Raw genomic sequence first — 19,827 nt, forward strand, 5'->3', positions numbered from 1 at the left:
ACATGACTATCAGAGTTTGAGTTATTTCCTAACTGGTTACTCCTACACAACGAACTGTGTCACATTTAACCTTTTCGTAAATTAAAAACAGTCAGAGGATTCCACAAACTAATGGCTTATTCCATGCTTTCTGATTGTATTTTTATCTTTGATAATTCATTTTCCTAAATACAGTTATGTAGTAGGTTTAATTACCTCATAAGGTAAAACATTTTAAAAAAGATATACCCAGCAAAAATAGGACATTTCATTTTTTTGTACTTCGAAAACTTCTATATAATGCTTCATTTGATGGATAGACATATACATTGTGGGACAAAATTAGATACGTCTGTTTCCCGTTGTCAAATTATAAATATTTACCCCACCCCATATAATTTAACTGAGTATTTAACATTATATTGGTAGTTCAAATACCAACAAATATTAACCAATGGTTCATTGATAAACGCGGATCTTCTCAGTGGAATATATGGGACTATACTTAAGCTGCTATTCACTTTTGACATGTAACATTCTTGGTGTCTGCTCAATATTTGCTAGGTAAAAAAAACGCTATTTTATTTCATTTTCATCAATTTCTGATAAAATTACTTAAATTCAGGAAAGCACATGTAAAGAATAGTTTCCATAATAGTAGGTCTTTTTCTTATAAAATGGTGCACTATCCTTCTTTTATTGTAAATGTGTTTTATTATGTACATCTTAATAAACATAAAATGTTTTCTTGAGATTGAAAAATATTTATTTTTTAACAAATTTGTCAAAAATTCTGTATGAAATCAATATATATGGGATCTTTTTGTGTAATGCATTTGTAACCAACAATATCAAAGAAGTCGTCAAAAGTTCGACTACTTTTGTCTTATCCCATTTGATCTACCTGATGTTGATAAAAAAGGGAATGAGTTATAAACTAAACCAACGTATTACATCTATTAAATCATAAGCTGTTTAGACTTAAGTGTTCTGAGTTACGTACTTAAATTAAGAAGTTTGATTTTATTTTTAATTCGAAAATAATTGAGAGTTAATTTTTTCCAGGACTCAATAAAGGTTAAGTTATTGCACCACAAATGTTGATGGCTCGATACTCCTATACACAAAAGCAGACAGTTAAAAAAATCCCCTCTTTTGCTAATTTCTAATTGTGATGGTTCTTCAAAATCATATAATTGGGATATTATGAGTAACCCCTTTTTATTGGTAGACATTTTTGAATTTGGCACCGTATTTCAATATTTTTGGGATGTACATGTTTACAATAATCCTCATAAGGATGCGATAGAAGAAGTATTCAATACCCCCTACTTATTTGGTTTATACTTGCATATCAATGATATGACTAGCATAAAAGGCGTCTATAGATTAGTTATGAGTTGCTTTCTGCTGGGTCTGGATACCAATGACATTTTGAAGTCTGTTTTTTTTTTCTCTCTCTGAGTTGAGGATGAAAAAAAACTGTATTGAAATTTTTCGACAAGTAACAAAATATCGATTTTAGTATATATTTGAATGTTCTCGGCCAAAGTAGAAATAAAGAATGAAATTCTTAAGATCAGAAGTTCGCCCATTTTTATTTATACGGAAAACTATTCTTCTCTATGGAAACTAATGTTTTCGACTTCATTTTATTGAATTGTACGAGAAATACCATTTATAGTAACCAAATTTATTTACATGAATGTGTCATATCTAGATGGGTTTTGTGTGTTTCCTGTAATAGTTTTTTTTTTCTTATTTGGTGAATGATTAAGCTTTTAACAAGCATATTTTGCTATTAAACACAACATCGTGTCAGTTCTTTTAAGAGTTAATACGTACGTATATAGTGCATTCACTGAAAGAAAGGATACATTTTTACTTAGGCATATATAACTTTTCATTTACAGATTAAAATAACATGAAAAATGTTTAGTCATGATATTTGGATATAAATCATCAATAACGTCTGATAGTTCACTGATACGGCTGCAAGAAGACGTTCATTCACTGCCTTCTTTCGCAAAGCAATTAATTTCGAAGTATATATTTTTAACATAGATACTGAAATGAACAAATTAACTTTTTAGCCAGAGGCTGATCACTAGACATTGGATTTACTGTAGATCTTTTTAATTCAGTATATTGCGACATGAGTTTCATAATTCTATGAGCAACATATGGTACAAGAACAATAAAAACACGACTTTTTTTATAATGTAAATAAATTGCAAAATGGTAAGTTGACGCAATAGCAAATACAACATAAAGCTGGTCATGTAATAAAATAAGAAGAAGTAAATAGGCACAAATACTACTGCGCAGTTTTATAAAATGTAAGTTCTAATTTCAAATTGCTTCAAGAATATGGATACATGTATGACGATATTGAACTATTAGATAATATAATGTACCTACGTATGATTTATTTTCAGGTGTACCTACATACAATTTAATATAAGATAAATCACGCTTTCTGATTGGATAAACATTTAGTCCATCATCTCATAGACCAAATTGTGTAATATGACTGTAATGTAGTCAACCTTTATGCTGATTTGTTTCTAAAATATTGATACTGGAATTAAATTACAGTGAATGACTGTTATGTTTTTTCCGATCTATTTGAAACAACCTCAATGCCTGTGGTGCACACTTGAAAATAATCTGATACGCAGGATATTTGGTGTGCACTACGAAACTAAGGTTATTTTCTCATATACCGAAAAAATATAGCAGTCATTTGTTTAATGATAATATCATTAATCATCTAAGATAATAGAGGGACCATTTAAATTTCAAACAAGAGGACCTATGTGGACAAAGAACAACGAACTAAGTACAAGTTACGCACAAAACTTGAAATGTGTTAACATAAAAGGAAACAAAGTTAGTCTCAAGGAAGAAAGGCTCAAAGCCATTGTGACTGAATACATACTTATAAACACCAAGCCTATAAGTATTGCATATACCGCATTATTCATGTGTTTCAAGGCGTAAACACCTATCAGGAGCATTATAACCAAATACCACTTAAGCAAACAAAACAGGTACGATGAAGCTCCAGTGTATAACGTACATCCAAAACAGGTACCTTGAAGCTCCAGTGTATAACCTACATCCAGAAACAGTAAATACTTTCCGAGATTACCAAAATAACAAGGTTAACATACCTTATTGAATGTTCTTATGAGAAACTCGGCAGGTGTTTCTCGGAAAGCAGAGGACGCTTACCTTACCGGTGCACCTGGTCCATTCTCCCAGTTTTTTTGTCGATTCTGAGTTGCTCATTTGCTTTTGTTACTTTGTATGTATGATTTTAGTTACTTTATGTTCTTCATTGCGTATGTCTGTTTTCCATGTCTGGTCTTTGTCCCTGGATTACATTCGTTTGATTACCGCTATAACCTTGGTTCCCTTGATTACTCTTATAGTACTACAATCCATGATGACATTTCTTAAAAATTAAAGTAGAAAGTTATACAACACCACAAGGACAAATTAATGACCAACTTTTCTTGACGGTGGACAGGCGAATCAAATCTGCGTTGGGGTTTACCAAACACTTTAATGTAAGGTCAAACATACACTAAAACAGCAGACAAAAACACCATAAAATCACCAAATAATACATCCGTTTCTCTTTATAGAATACCTCAGCATGCACTATACAGACAAAACAACATTTTATGTCCTCATTATACTCGTAGTTCTCTTGGTAACTCATCCACTCTACGAATGCTACGTTCTGGATTCAGTATATTCAAGAAGTACTTATAGTAAAAAAATATCGAAATAGGGACCACTATCGCATAAATATATTCAACCAAAGTGTACCCAAGACAGTTAGTGTAGAAACCGTACTTAATTCAAGAAATGAAGCCTCGGGGTTTTAGATTTTGAATTTTGTGCTAGAAAACATGTAAATAATCTATAAAACACTGCTCGGGTGGGTCTTAATTCTATTCTTAAACTGTAACCATTTCATTCGCGTTTTTTTTTATATTGATTAATTTATAAACATATAATAAAAAAATAAAGACGATACAGAAAGCTATGATGAACAAGTAAATATAAATAAAGTTAGATCCACTGAAATGAAATTTTCAATCTATAGCAATATATTATTGTACAAATATTGTTTGAGCCTTGGAGTTTTTTTTCCTAGGAAATCGCTGTTTTGTGCTTTGTTTGAAATTTATTGAAAAACATATGAGTTTAGAATAAAAATAAAACCCTATGCTAATGCAATTGTTATATGGCTGCAAAAAAAAAACGAATAATTGACAATTGGGAACTATAAGTGGCTGCTTTGTCCCAAAGTTTTGGCAGATATATCAATATGAAAGTTACGTTAAGACATTATAATGACTGTAGTGTCTCTAGATCTGTTCTAAAACGCGTTTCGGTTGTTTAAAGGATTACAGATCATCAAGAATAAGTTAGAGAAAAAAAAGCTGTACGAAAAGTTACAATATATTTAAGGACAATGCATTGTGCTTTACTAATCTGTGAATATGATTTATAATTAGTGCAGATAAAAATCATGCAATCATTCATATCTATTTCCAAGTTCATATCTTCATTGGAGATTTCAACAATGTTATCAAACATTTGTAACCGGTGTTTGGATATTCAATACAGATATCATATTTTGTGCAGTACTTCCGATAAGCAGATTAATGCAATCACATGGAATAAATCGCATTTTTATGAAGCACATTACTATTTCATTGATCATGTGCTGAACCTAAAATGAAAATAATATATGTTATGAATTGGCTCAAATTAGACGTAAATAAGAATAATGAATAAGTGAATAGTAACCACATTTAAAAGGTCAATAGAAACTAGATACAAATAAAATATAAATAAAACTAATATGAGCCCAAATGTTCGGCCTTACGGCCTTCGTCAGGGACAAAAAGTATTGAAGAGAAAACTGTCGATCCCAACCACAAAAATGGTCTTGATTATTGTGAAAAATGCGTCATGTCCAAGATAAAAAATCATAACGCGAAAAGCAATTGAAAACCGGGTTATGGGGACTAAAAAATGCAGGTTTTGACATTCATTCCAAAGGGAAAGTTAATGATACGCTGTTCTAGGAATTTTCGTTGTTTTTCGCCGGATCATATTTCCTAATGGACAGTTCATTTATTAAAAACACTGTGGTTTGCCTCCCGCAAATGTTCACCGACTGGGCAATCCTTTCAATTGGTGACGCTTTGTTTATATTCTACAAAACGACCACCCAACCTCCGATAGGTCTAGCTCAAGTAAACCATTTTATAGCATTTTACGAACCACGGCGTAAAAGACGTTTTCTGAGGTACTGGTCCATTCTCCCAGTTTTTTTTTTTTTTTTGTCGAGTCTGAGTTGCTCATTTACTTTTGTTACTTTGTATGCATGATTTTAGTTACTTAATGTTCTTTGTTGTGTATGTCTGTTTTCCATGTCTGGTCCTTGTCCCTGGATTACATTCTTTTGATTACCGCTATAACTTTGGTTCCCTTGATTACTCTTTAAAAAAATGACAGTCGATGAAAGATTTTTGCTATATGTTAATGCATTACAAAGTTCGAACTTTTTTATTGATTTAAAAATCAAAAGGATTGAAAAGTTAACTTTAACTTCTTTAAATTAATTTCGATTACTGATAATATTACAAGAGTTCGAAATCATTATCATTTATTAAACCAGAAACTAATAATCAAATCTATGATCTAGCAATCGCTTTGTATTGAAGTGTCAAAAAGCATATCAAGATAAAAATTAATTAATACTCAGTGGAAAGAATGAGATCCTTTTACTCATTACAACACAAATATTTTTCCCAGTTGTTGTTTCATTTAATACAAAATCATCGATTTCAATAGTTATGAAATATCATGAGATCATACATTATTTGCTTATTACAAGGCAGTTTTATGGAATAAACAGAAGCCTATAATAAACACTCATGATTTTCACTTTTTTTGAATATTTGATAAATCATATTTTTGCATGTTCCTTGTTTACTTTTTGGTAAATAACTCTGCTCCTTTATGAGGTTTTGATGTTATCTCTATTTGAATAACTTCATGTAAATTAATATTCAGGCGGATAGGCGTTAATTTATTAAAAGAATGAAACTGCGATAACGAAAGTGTACCAACTCATAGGAAGACATACTTTATTTGAAGGCTCTAAATGTTATACCATCCTTTGGACTGGAAATATGTCTATTAAAAGTAACAATTCTTGGAGACGAAACAGCTCTTGTAAGTAATGAATTCTGTACAATCACATTAATTTTCATATGTATGTAAACCTTCTATTATGTAATGAATGGTATGTTACGGACAAAAATACTCTTTTTGAAGAAAAGATATTTTTTCTCGGGTATCAAACTTGGCGTGTTGTTGGTCGGTACATTTTTGTAAATATGAATTTTCTTGGATTTGATGAAAAATTTTCACATTTGTTTGGAATTTAAATTGGCAATCTTACAACAAGTGTAGAAAAAATGCAGTACGATAAACGTTTATAGCAGTTTTATAGGAAATGAGAAATACTGTACATGGCTGCTTTACAATAGAATTGTAAAAAGGCAATCAAACTCGTCTATTGCTTTGACAAAACATATTTAAAAATTATTTCTAACCAAACATCCACAAAATGTTAATTTTGTGTACATATATTTACTAGTCCAGTTTTATGTCATACATAGAAGTATTTACCTAAGCATTATCTCCCTTAGTACGTTACTGAATCGGCAAGCATTGGAACAACGCATATAATAATTCAAAATAAAATTAAGAATATGGTTGTAAGTTATATAATCCACTAAATCGCTTTTCGTATTCAAAATAGTTGCACTAAGTAATAACTAGTAGAATTTAAGCATTTTAGTAACTATATTAAAAAATGAAGATTTCATCTGTGACAACATCCGTTCAGCACCTGTGTAATGGAGTTTTCATATCATATGTTATACCAGAGCTTGTCGTGTCTACGCAGACTTTTTTTATGGCGCTAGACTCCTTACAATTAGGCTTCTGGAACAGGGTTATGTTGCTACAAGAATGAAGACATCACTGCAGCATGTTTTTGGTCGTCATCATGAACTCGTTATGGTGTATCCATCTGCAACATGAAAAATGATTTGTTCAACATGTCATAGTTTTCCATTCCTCTTTCTTCTATCTCGGACTTGACTTTTTATCAGCAACTCGGCGGTTGTTTCTAGAAAAGCTGAGGACGCTTACCCTACTGGTGCACCTGGTCCATGCTCCCAGTTTTTAGTGGAGTCCGCGTTGCTCATTTACTTTTGTTACTTTGTATGTACAAATTTGGTTGCTTTGTGTTCTTTGTCCGTTAGAATCTTGGCTTCCTAGAATAGATATAGAAAAAAAAAACAATATGCAGATATTATGCTGTACACGTATTTCAATGTGTAACCTATCAGCAGCAGCAATAAATTCAAATGAATATGAATATATGAGACCAAAAATAGATTGTATGCAAGTTCTCAAAACCAAAATGATCGAAATAGGAAACCAAATACAGCACTATGAAGTGTCACTATTTGTTATACAATGTCATTTATATATGTTTATATATATAACATTTTGATTTTAAAATCTGGTAAATATGATAAGCAAAACTAGAAACGGCTAATCTTTATCATCCCTTGCCACAAAAGGATGCGAATTCGTTGGTGAAATGAAATGAAATCATATTTTAGGGCAATGAAATATGTTACTTTTTTAGAGTTAGTGATCATAACAAGATAAATCTCAAACTTCAAAAAGAACGTAGGCGTTATAAAAAAAATAATATGGATCCTTAAAAGATTTCGCAAAAAAGTATCAATTCTTTTTGAGTTTTGGCTTGTGCTGTTAATGAAGGAACAAAATACCGCCTATGTATAAAGTGAAATGGTATAAAAATATAAATTTAATTTTCTCACTTATGTTTTAAGGCTATTTTAGTCGTTCTTTTTAAACTGGCAAGTTCCTGTTTGTTCTATTTCGTGCGTCCGTGTACAGAAATAACTTGCAGAAATGTGAGCCAATGTATAACTCTATTAATATGATCACTTTCCCCACTGGCACCCAATATTTAGTCTTTCCATTTATTGATAAAAGAGAATTACTAATCCGTATTGTGTTTAGATAACTTGTTTTAAAATATAGAAATTGGAATAACGAGGATATATATTCATAGTGTGTAAGGTTTTTGAATAGCACATAGTGTTTTATGTAAGTGCAACGTCAAATATTAAGATTTTCAATTTATTACAATTGAATTATGATTAAAAAATAGCTTCAGATATTATTTAAAGTTGTTCACACAGATTACATGGAGCATTCTTTTCTGCCATACTGTACAATCACACAGACATTATATATATATTAATAGTGTTGGTTGATATGGTGTAAACATTATTTGTTTATTTTTTTCTTTAGATAACTCTCGAATTCTTAAATTGGTACGGCGAAATTGCAAACACTAATTGTAAAAAAAACATCTTTAAGGAGAGATTATTGGCGGGAAATTCTTTCAAACAGGAAATAATTGGCGGGATAAAATGTTCCATAGAAAAATAATGGCTTTTTTGTTTTGTTTTGTTTGTTTGTTGGTTTGTTTTTGTTTTGTTATGTTTTGTTTTTGTTTTTTTCTTTCTTTTTTTTTGTTATGGTTAGAAAAAAGAGTTCGGTGACCCAGATTTTCTTTTTAAAAGGAATAGTTTTCTTCATATAAATTTATAAAAAAAAAACGTTTTTTCTACCCCTTTTTATAAGTTTGCAAATAAAGTGAAAATTTCTACAGACTGCACATAATCTGTTGTAAAATACCTTTGTTAAGGCTCATTTATTTCGTAGTCATGTTCGGTGATCTATGTTTATATTAGAATATTTAAGTATGTTTATTCAAGATTATATTGAAAAACTAGGAAATATTAGATATGATCTAACTTAATCACTTTGCTGTAAATGACTCTGGTTACAAGAGTATTTAGCACTTTCAAATTTGCCCCTGCTCCACCATTATACAAGTCATAAAGTATACCACGACTCCCGTTCTATTAGTTTAAAATGTCATATTTACTCACAAGAAACGTATAAGGCATTTATGTTATCTAATGACATACATATCAATGATATATCACGCGCTCATACATCTGAAAGTCAAAGCAACCATAAGAAGCTTAATGGAAATATCTTTCTACCAGAAATAAGAACTTTAGTATTCAGGAGTTTCTGTCATATATTTTATGATATCGGATGCATTGTATGCAGTGTGGTTTTATGTTACTTAGTTCCTCACTAATTTTTTAACCATTGATTTACTATGATATCACAAAATATGGCATTTAAGAAGGTGGTAAGGAAATCAATGCAAGTTCCAGGGGGAAATAATCCTTACGTGTATCAAAAATGTAAGTATAAATTGTATAAGATTGGACTTTTTCTTTTGTTTTATTTAGAAACATGCGTTGAAAAAAAAACACAATCAGCATGCTAAACAAAAAACTTGTATATGTATTTTTTTTCTGAACAAATCTAATATTAATTAATATTATTCACCTAGGCTAAGAAACCGTTTAAAACACGTTTGGTCATTTCATAACAGTAAAGACATATATAAGAGTATCAATTTGAATAAAATATCTAACTTTAGCAGATATTTCCATGCTAAAAGCATTTTGTCTTCCTGGGGACATCTTCGCGTCTTTATTACATTCTTCATTTTTTTTTATATTTGGAGATGCATTTTCCTATAACATGTTCCTTCAAACTATATTTATTAACTATATAGGTTATTTATAAAAGTGCACCACGGTCATTGAAGTTATTTCAAATAGATAGAAAACATATCAGTTCCTTACACACCATTTTTTGTATGACTATTTTACAATACCTAAAAAACTGAGACTTCATTCCATATATTGAACAGGGATTAACCTCTCGGTAATAGATTTTGCTTCCGATTTTGACATTTACACCGCTTACCCTACCGGTGTACCTGGTCCATGTTCCCAGTATTTAGTACTGTTGCTACTTTGTATGTATTATTTGTTGTATGTGTCTATTTTCCATGTTTGGTCCTTGACTCTAGATTACATTTTGTCGATTTCCGCTCAAATCTTGGTTCCCTTTATTAATCTTTACCAATAAACAGTGTCATGTTTAGTTAACATAAGTTCCGGAATATTAAGCTACATGGCATTACATGAATTACAGGCACTGTTTTGAATATGGTTGATTTGCGTGTGAGCTAATTGAGCTTTTATTTGAGATAACAATCTTAGCACATAAAACCATGTTGTTCATTGTTTACTAAGTGTCATTATTGTCCTCAATCGTTTAATATATAATTAGTGTTACATAGCACTATTTGTAAGTAATTTAATGTCTAAACCATTGGATTATGATATTGGAGAGCGAGGTTATGTTAAACATTGTTCTTATTATGTCTCCGCAGCTTCCTTAATTGGCTGTCACTTCCAATGACAACCTGAAGCACAGCTATGACAAAGATTTTCCAAAATCAATATCAAAGACTACTATGTATGCATGAAATTTGTTTGCTTTTGGCACTACAGCTTTGTTGATTAAAGAAAAAAAATCTTATTACGCTCACTTTTTACGCAACCTATTTTTAAAGATTTCGTTCAGGGACAAGTTTCCTATTTGTTAATTGAATTAAATCGTGCAATCCGCGAACGACATTTGCAAAGAACTGTCTTGGAGTCTCATATAAAGCTAAGTTTTAATAGATGTCATCAACAAAATAGAACATTTAAAATAGTGACAAGCAATTATTCTTGAACTCAACAAATTACAAACTCACTTGAAAGAAACTAATACATTTCCACTTTTACATTCATTTTAATTCTATTGATCATTATATGCTAAGGGGTTCTCTTCATTGACGATCGCTTAACCATGCAATGTTTCAAAATTTACAAATATACAGGTTTTTTAAGTGATAATGAGTTCATGATTTATCTGATTCAGCTTTTGAATGGTATATACCTTCAATTTGCACCATTGATATATTTTCAAAACCCTATTGTTCCATTTCTTATGAAAAATCTTAATTTTACATATAATCAATATACAGTTTTAACCCTTATTATTACAGATTCATTGTTTTAAATGTTCGATATCTTTGCCAATTGAACTTACTTTTCTAATTATACTTAGTATAAGTTTGAATAACAAAACACATACTTTAAACATGGATTTGGTTTAGAGTACTTCTTGTATACAATTAATAATTGGATTAAGATCTTCCTTTATATTTGATTCAAGTACTGCTAATTAGAGGCTTCTTATTGAAACACGTGTACAGCATATGAAAATGTTCAATATATATATATATATATATATATATATATATATATATATAGAAGGGTCTGAAAAATTCCCAACGATGTTAGAACTTTTAAATTTGCGAAGCAAATTTTTGGTCGTTCCCTCCGCGGGACTCGAACTCGTACCGCTGTGACATCTATGGCAACACGGCCTGCTATAAGTCCAGCGCCTAGACCGCTAGACCAGATAGGCTATATAAAAATATAGCTTTCGCTGGCCGGGGCATTCCTCTTCGTAGGATTAATCTAGGGCTCTAACTTAGTACACGATGTATGGTAGTACGGGACAGTTCATTTAGGTGTTATTATGTAGGATAGAGGATCATATTAATGATGCGTGTCACAACAAATCAATATTATACATACGTTTCAGAATGTGACGACTTTCACAGTTCTAACATCGTTGGGAATTTTTCAGACCTTTCTATACGTTTACCTATCTTCCCTGTATCAATTTGATCCAATGGAGCAGTGTAGCGAATAGAGTCGTCACATTCTGAGACGTTGTAGATATATATATGTATAGATATATATATATTTCATGTACTGTTGCGCTTGTCTGTTTTCCCTGTCTGCTTTTTGTCCTAAGAATATGTTCTGTTGATTTCCACTCCAATCTTTCCCAGACATCTCTGCAATTCAATACAGCCTTGTGAACATGTATATACCATGGTTATCAACAAGCCCAGGAGTTGACTCACAATGTTTTGTTCTGTACGATCAATTTTACACTTAAGACTTTTTGTGAAACAGACCAGTAGTTGGCAACGAAAGAGCTTCGAACGTCGTTAATCTTGTCGATGATCATGTTATTATTCTAACAATTATGGGAAATGAATTAATTTTCTATTTTAGTGAAATAACAAACACATACACGAAGTGACCATAAATATTTTCAAGTAGTATGTCATAAAACACAATTTAGTTTTAAAAAGAGGACGATATAGCGGTCGCTACTTTTTTTTATTAAAACTATCAGATTTGTTTTTTTTTTCTTTTTTTCAATTTTACCGATCACTATGTGTCATTTGGTAAGTTTATTGTCATAGGCTAAGCAGAGAATGTAATACTTGTCAGAACACTTCAATTATACGACCAGATATGTAATATATGGAAGATTTATGATTGAATTTGCTTCCTAACTCGCCGAACAGATCCTCAGGGAAGGGACATTTTGGGTAACATTTCATTGTTTTTCTAGCATAATGATTACAACAATCACATACAAAATTGAAGAAGATGTATTAGTTATGTTTATGACTTTTTAGAATAACCCCATGAAAACCAGTAAAGTCTGTTTATGTCTCTTGGTATTGTCTAATTTCCATAAAATCCCATTTCATGTAGACTACTCTATCGTAGTGAAGAAACGCATTGGTATTCTGGATTAATTTGTTGAACATCGTATGACGTAGTGGTCGTTTTCTCCAAAAGACAATTAAAAGGATAAATAAGACAATCTAAAATGCATAAAAAGAATGTTTTGTGGAACAGGAAAAGAATGACGATCAATTATTGTAGAAAAGCAATCATTTAGCCTGTTCTCCAACAACTGACATTTACTCGTCAATGTTTTGACATTTTCGAGCATGATTTTCGGATTTTACAGGATTTATGTAATGTTTGTGGACTCTAACTGTTTTATTTCATAGAACATTTATTTGGCTTCACAACATTCGAATGGAAGTACTTTAAATAGAACACTATGAGTCAGAAACGGAAATCTGTAGCGAGTAAGACAGAATATAAATACAAACCTCTTCATCGAGCGTCAACAGTTCCTAAACGTAAGTCCAGTCGCATTTTTATCTTATGAGTTTTCATATATAAATATATATATTATTATTTTCAGATTTGTTTTTAAAAATGTGTATAACTTCTTATTTGGTTTTTTTCGCATTTTGTTCGTGTTTTTGTAATCGAAAGTCCGTCAAACGACCATGGACTTTTTTTTATCGGTATGAGGTTGACTATAGAACTTTTTTGTACATCTTATTTCTATTAAAAATCTTTCAGTAAAGTTTTGGCCCTGCCTTGTTTATAACCACACGATTGATTGCTTTGTGATATCAAGTTCAAGAGCAAATTCAAAATTTTCAACAAATAATTTATGAACGAAGCATTTTATAATTTGCCGTTGCCTAAATCTAATTTCATCGATTTTGGATGTTTGTCCACTATGTCCAAGTTGTCTGTTGCGCTTGCAACTTAATACAAAAAACGCGATGACTCTTAATTCCGTATTGTCCACTTTTGTCTGTGGCACCATCCTTTCAGTACCTGCGTATTGAGTTTTCATATCACAAAAAATGGAAATGGGTAATGTTGCTACAAGATTGAAGTTATCACTGCAGAAGGTATTTGGTCGTCATCATAAACTCGTGGATTGTTACGGTGTTTCCATCTACACCATGTTCAACGTGTGACAGTTTTGCTTTCCTCTTTCGTCTACCCTGGACTTGACTTTTTTCAGCTACCCGGCAGGCTTTTCTTGAAAACCAGAGGACGCTTACCTACCGGTACATCTGGTCTATGTTCCCAGTTTTTAGTGGCGTCTCAATTGCTTTATTTACTTTTGTTACTTTGTATGTATTTCTATATTATTTTATGTTCTTTGTCCCTCGATTACATTTTTTTTTCATTTCCGCTAGAATCTTGGTTTCCTTGAATACTCTTTGATTACCTCAAATTGTCTGAATACATGGTTAGAAATGAATAATTTTGCCCTAATATCAATGTTGGGCATTTATTTTTGCCGTTCATTTTTTGACTTTTGAGTTTATTCTGAAGGAATTTCATCGTTTTGTTTCCATGGAATTTGTTAATTTTGTTGTCGGGTCCTTCCAGAGCTTCCTTGAAGGTCTGATTACACATATTAAAAACTTCCATAATCTCTGTCAATATTTGCTATTTTTATACGAGTTATACGATGATGCATTTGTTGCGTTTCACCATGTGTGTTCCCTTTTTTCTATGATAAGATACTAAAATCGCATACGTATAGTAAAAACGCATGCATTTCGGGTGTCAAAGCCGCAAGCATTACCGAAAACTAAGAAGAAAATAAAAGCTGAGAAACAGGAATTCGAATTGGGTACTAGTATTGACCTGCTGCATCAGATGAGATCCTTTGCTTTTTAAAACAACACTTCAAAGTTGACTGTATCTCGAATAAAAAAAATTTACAATTAGAACAAATCAGATTCATTTAGAAGACAGGCGCATCAATATATTTTAGTAGTGATGCGACGATGGGTGAAGTTCCACACATGCGTAAAGTAATTCGTACGCATTTTCTTCTTTTGGAGCAAGTTTTATATTATCTCTGTTATAAGATTGACGAAAAAAGGTTATACACTAGAGTGTAATCATAATACATGTTGTTTTACCTTTTTCAAGGCGGGAGTCTCTATGAGCGAAATAGTCTTTAATTTGGTTATTCTCAGTTATTTAAACTGAATGTGTAACTCCTTGTAAAAAAATAAATTATTCCTCAAACGATAAAAAATGATCGAGTAAAATATAAAAAAAAACAAATAAATGCTTACTGCCTTCTGTAGAAAATTACAGGGAAAAGTGTAGAGGTTTGTAAAAAAGATATAATTTGCAGAAATATATGGGTAGCTGCGACGTTTAACAGGATATGTTATGCAATCGTTGCTTATATTACTTCATTATCACGATGGCAATCATGTGCGTTATCAGTTTCTTGCGATAAATTCCCTTTCCACTCTACAGCACTATTTGGACCATAACAGTCAGTTTAATGAAAGAAAAATCACAAAATAACAATGAAATATTCATATCTAAGATCGACAAAAAAGTAAAAACTTTATTACTTGATGTTGAAAGCCACAAAATAAGTAATTGTAGAAAATAAAGTTTGCATTTTTATAATTAGGTAAAAACATAATTTCATACTCTGTGATCACTGTTTAAGCTTGAATTAAATTTTTTGTTTGTTTGAGACATTGAAAAGTAGGCCGTATTTGGTCCCAGACTGGTCAAAATTTGGAGCATTTTATTATCTTAACACGCAAAAATGATTTATATTTAGTCCAATCTGATATGTTATCGATAATTAAAAGTTCGAAAACATTTGAAGTATATTTTATATTGTCCAAAATTGTCATATAACTGAGAAACTCAAGGGTAATCAGTAGGTTGTCGTATCAACATTGGTGCTTGTATTAGGTTATCAGTGGTAAACGATATTATGTAAATTTTTTTAACTTTTAACGATTTCTTGTTACTCTTTTTAATTTTGTGCTTTTAACAATGTATTTGAAATGTAAGTATGAATACCGTTGATTGTTATCACGATTAGCGAATAATTATTAAAACATAGATCCGAAATAATAGCGAAAATATCGCATTGAATAATTCTACGCAGATATTCCAGCTCAAGGTTTATATGACATTATCATTACCTTATTGGGTTTTATTACTATTTAAACTAGGACTTCAATTGTTGATGAAAATAAATGTGAAATTCAAAGGTGTTATGAATTTCATGCCTAAGCCTGATACAACTTTTGCAATCCAAGCATTTGGAGAGGTTTGTTGATTGGGATTTTGTTTTGTCTGACTGATAACCATGTAAATCGTAAATATCTGTAAGAACCATCAAAACGAAAATTATATGCTAAACACTGAAATATTTGACTAACGTTTCAATCTAAAGAAAGTAGCTATCTAGCAGGAATCGGAAAATCAATCTTAACTAACTACCTCCTGTCAAAACATAGAATATATTATGATGTGAACAGTAGGGCAAACATCGCTGCTCAGATAATGCACACAAGCAAAGTATCTTTTATTGTTAATATCTATGTTAATGCGAGAAGATGAAACCCTTTGCACACAATAAACGTATTAATCAATTTCAAGCTTTAGCCCGCATAGTTTTCATAGTTCTTTAAATAAGTTGTTTCAGTTTTATAATGGTCATTTAAAAGTAACACCACAAATAAAATAATGAGATATGCACAAATCACGAAACAAGTGAAAACTATAGTCCCACGTATGTGATATGTAATGAAATACAACAATACCAATAATATTAATATTGTACATATCGGTATGCAGTTCCCCTTCTACCCAAAAGAACTTGAGATAAAGGATACTACAGACACTGTGAAGTCAGCCTCATATCTTGACTTGCACTTTGAAATCCACGGTAAAGGAAAACTGTTGACAAAACTTTACGACAAACGTGATGACTTTTCATTTAGAATTGTCAGCTTTCCTTTCATCTGTGGCAACATCCCTTCAGCACCTGCGTATGGAGTGTTCATATCACAACTCATAAGTTATGCCAGAGCTTGCCGAAACTACGAAGATGTTTTGTATCGCACTAGAACTCTAACAAATATGCTTCTGGAACAGGGTTATGTTGCTACAAGATTGAAGTCATCACTACAGAAAGTTTATGGTCGTCATCATGAACTCGTGGATCGTTATGGTGTATTCATCTGCACCATGAAAATTGATTTATTCAACGGGTCATAGTTTTCCTTTCCTCGTTTGTCTACCCCGGACTTTACTTTTCTTGAGCAACTCGGCGGGTATTTCTAGAAAAGCAGAGGACGCTTACCCTTCCGGTGCACCTGGTCCATGCTCCCTGTTTTTAGTGGAGTCCGAGTTGCTCATTTGCTTTTGTTACTTTGTATTTATGATTTTAATTACTTTATGTTATTTGTTGTGTATGTCTGTTTTCCATGTCTGGTCTTTGTCCCTGGATTACATTCTTTTGATTACCGCTGTAACCTTGGTTCCCTTGATTACTCTTTCTAGGATAGACCTCGCATCGGCAATATTAGAAACAAATATATATTAGTGTATGGGAACATCAAATTCAAAAATTAATTTTATACGATACAATAAGTAATCATAACCAAAACTATCGAAATGCGAATTCAAATTCATCACGAAGGGTTTCTACAATGTGCAAAACAAGGAACGACACCTCAGTGGTTTAGGTATTTTGATTAACGAAATACGAAATAATTCGAGGTAAATATACATATGAATGATATTTTCACAAAAAATCTTTTAAATAGGTCCTCTGCATATACACACTTATGAGCAAGAATTTCGACAAAATAAGATCTTGCTATCACACTTTTACGAAGCATTACATTTGTAGCACACCATGCCCAAAGATCCACGAGAGCCATTGTGATCACTATGTGTCGTTGTCGTCATCCGTAACTTTTTCAAACATCTTCTCCTTTGAGCAATGGTAAAATTGTTCAGCATAATGCGATGGACCTATGCCGAAATTTTCAGAAATATCCGTTGACGGATGAATGAATTATGGGTCCTGAAGAGATTCTTTTTCCAGAATTTTACATTTCCTATTTTGAAAATCTTGTTTTCCGAGACAATCAGTAGAATGAATTGTAACCAAATGTGGTAGGAGTGTTTGTTAGAATATCCTTGGCAATATGTGAGCTGAAATTTTACCGGAAGATAACAGAGATGCTATATATTGATTAAATGACTCTTAAGACGGTTGTGCAGTAAGAGTCCAGCTATAGAAACCTAAAAAAAAATATTTTTGACCAGGTGAGCGATTCCGCTATGATTTAAAAAAATGTTTTGACTTGGTATGGACTTTTCATGCAGAGACGTAATACTATTCAACCGGAGAATATTTTTTTAAGTTCAAGAAAACAATAATTAGAAAAATCCCTCTAGGTGAGAGAATAAAGTTCTCAGAATTCTCTACGATTAGTATTCACCATCTAAACCATCATATATAGATACCGCCAGATAATAATTATGGACAAATCAACATATAAATAACCAGATGAGACTTGTTGCTGTGTAAAACTGAGAAATCTTATTAGGTGGAAAAACATAAACTGGAGTTAATTCCTGATCATTTCTCATGCTTGTTATATATTTCCTTTAAACAAATACATCCTATTCATAAGGAACAATTAAGAGAAACATATTGTTTATCTAGTTAATTGAAATATCACACGCAACCTATTCCATTTTCAAATTAATAACTTGAACGTGAAGGTGTAACAGTTTATGTGTCCCTAGAGTCATGATTTAGTTTGCTTGATCAATTCCTTACAAATATTTACAATCTGAGTTTCTGTTTTCAGATAAATAGTGCTTTCACATTTTTTTTGGTTTTAATATAACACTTCTACATGTATATGTAATCCGAAGTTAATCATGTAACCAAACGTTTATAAATGTAAGACAGCTATTCATATCGACAAATGAAGTTATAATTTCCCAGAGATGTTAAAACTGTCAAATTTGTGAAACAATTTTTTTTTTGTCGATCACTCCGCGGGACTTGAACTTGTACCGCTGTGACATCTAAGGCAGCACCGCCTGCACAAAGTCCAGCGCCCAAGACGACTCAGTCAGCTAGGCTATATATAAAATATTACTTTCGCTGACTGGCTCGTAGCTTAGGTGGCCGGGTGGTCTAGGGCGCTGGACTTTGTGCAAGCGGTGTTACCATATATATCACAGCGGCCCCGCGGAGGGAACGACAAAAAAACATTGCTTCGCAAATTTGACAGTTCTATCATCGTGGGAATTTTTCACATCTTTCTATGATTACGTTGTCTTCCCTATATCTGTTTGATCCGATGGAGCAGTGTAGAGAATGGAGTCGTTTATATATGTTTATGTTACACATTGTTTTTTTTTTTACACATTGTTTATGTTATACATATACCATAAAATTTGCATGTCATACATACACAATATATGGTATCTTGACACGGTTTTTTCCCCCACCTTTTGACCGACTCTATTATAACTGTTTTTTGTGTCTTAGAAATGGCGGATCGAAATGAAATAGAGTAACTTGGCGAAACTGAAGTTTGCAAATACCATGTTACATAGAATTTATCCTTGTTTCTCTGACATTTTTATCTCCTTGAATTAATGTTTTAATGTTTATTGAATACAAAACTATGTAAGTACAATTCATTGTCAAGTTTTAACATGGTATGTTTTGACATTTGCAAGTGCATTGTATCCGTCCAATGCCTCGCTAGACATTAAAACGCAATTTCCTGAAATAGAAAACAATGATTGTGGATACAAAAGTCATACGAAAAAGATTGAAATGTCCATCGAGACAAACACGAGAATTGTTGAATAACAACTTGACCTACGCATGAGATAGAAAATCTCTGATTTCACTGACATCAGTAATGAGAGAGCCATATTAGAATAGTAATCAAATACGCTGTCTGTCTATTAATTTTGGTTTTGTCGGTGATGTAATGATTGTTTCATAAGAAATGACATGATCAAATATCCAAACAATCAAATTAGGAAACAATGCCTCTGTAAATTCATATATCCAATACATTATTTCTGATTTCGGCCATAAATCTTTCTTTTTTTTTTGATTGATCGATGGATTAATTCCATCTTTGACTATAATCATGTGACAAAGTAAAGAAAAAACATACAAAATGAACATATTTTA

At 31.8% G+C, this 19,827-nt stretch overlaps 1 protein-coding gene across 2 annotated transcripts in view; it reads left to right on the plus strand.

Moving 5' to 3' along the window:
* LOC148616092 (short transient receptor potential channel 7-like) overlaps window positions 1-19,827 on the plus strand; it is a 75,167-nt gene that overhangs the window by 3,299 nt on the left and 52,041 nt on the right. The window contains exon 1 of one of the 2 annotated variants that reach the window (XM_088582788.1): window positions 13,032-13,138. The exons of the other annotated variant lie outside the window; for it this stretch is intronic. Within the exon in view, the coding sequence (XP_088438914.1) occupies window positions 13,057-13,138 (82 nt within the window). The 5' untranslated portion in view covers window positions 13,032-13,056. Of the gene's footprint in view, window positions 1-13,031; window positions 13,139-19,827 lie in introns of those variants that run through there. 2 annotated transcript variants of the gene reach the window in all.

The sequence above is a fragment of the Perna viridis genome, chromosome 5 (genome assembly GCF_037379345.1).
Source record: "Perna viridis isolate PV_CMFRI_1.1 ecotype Kerala chromosome 5, ASM3737934v1, whole genome shotgun sequence".
NCBI lineage: Eukaryota > Metazoa > Mollusca > Bivalvia > Mytilida > Mytilidae > Perna > Perna viridis.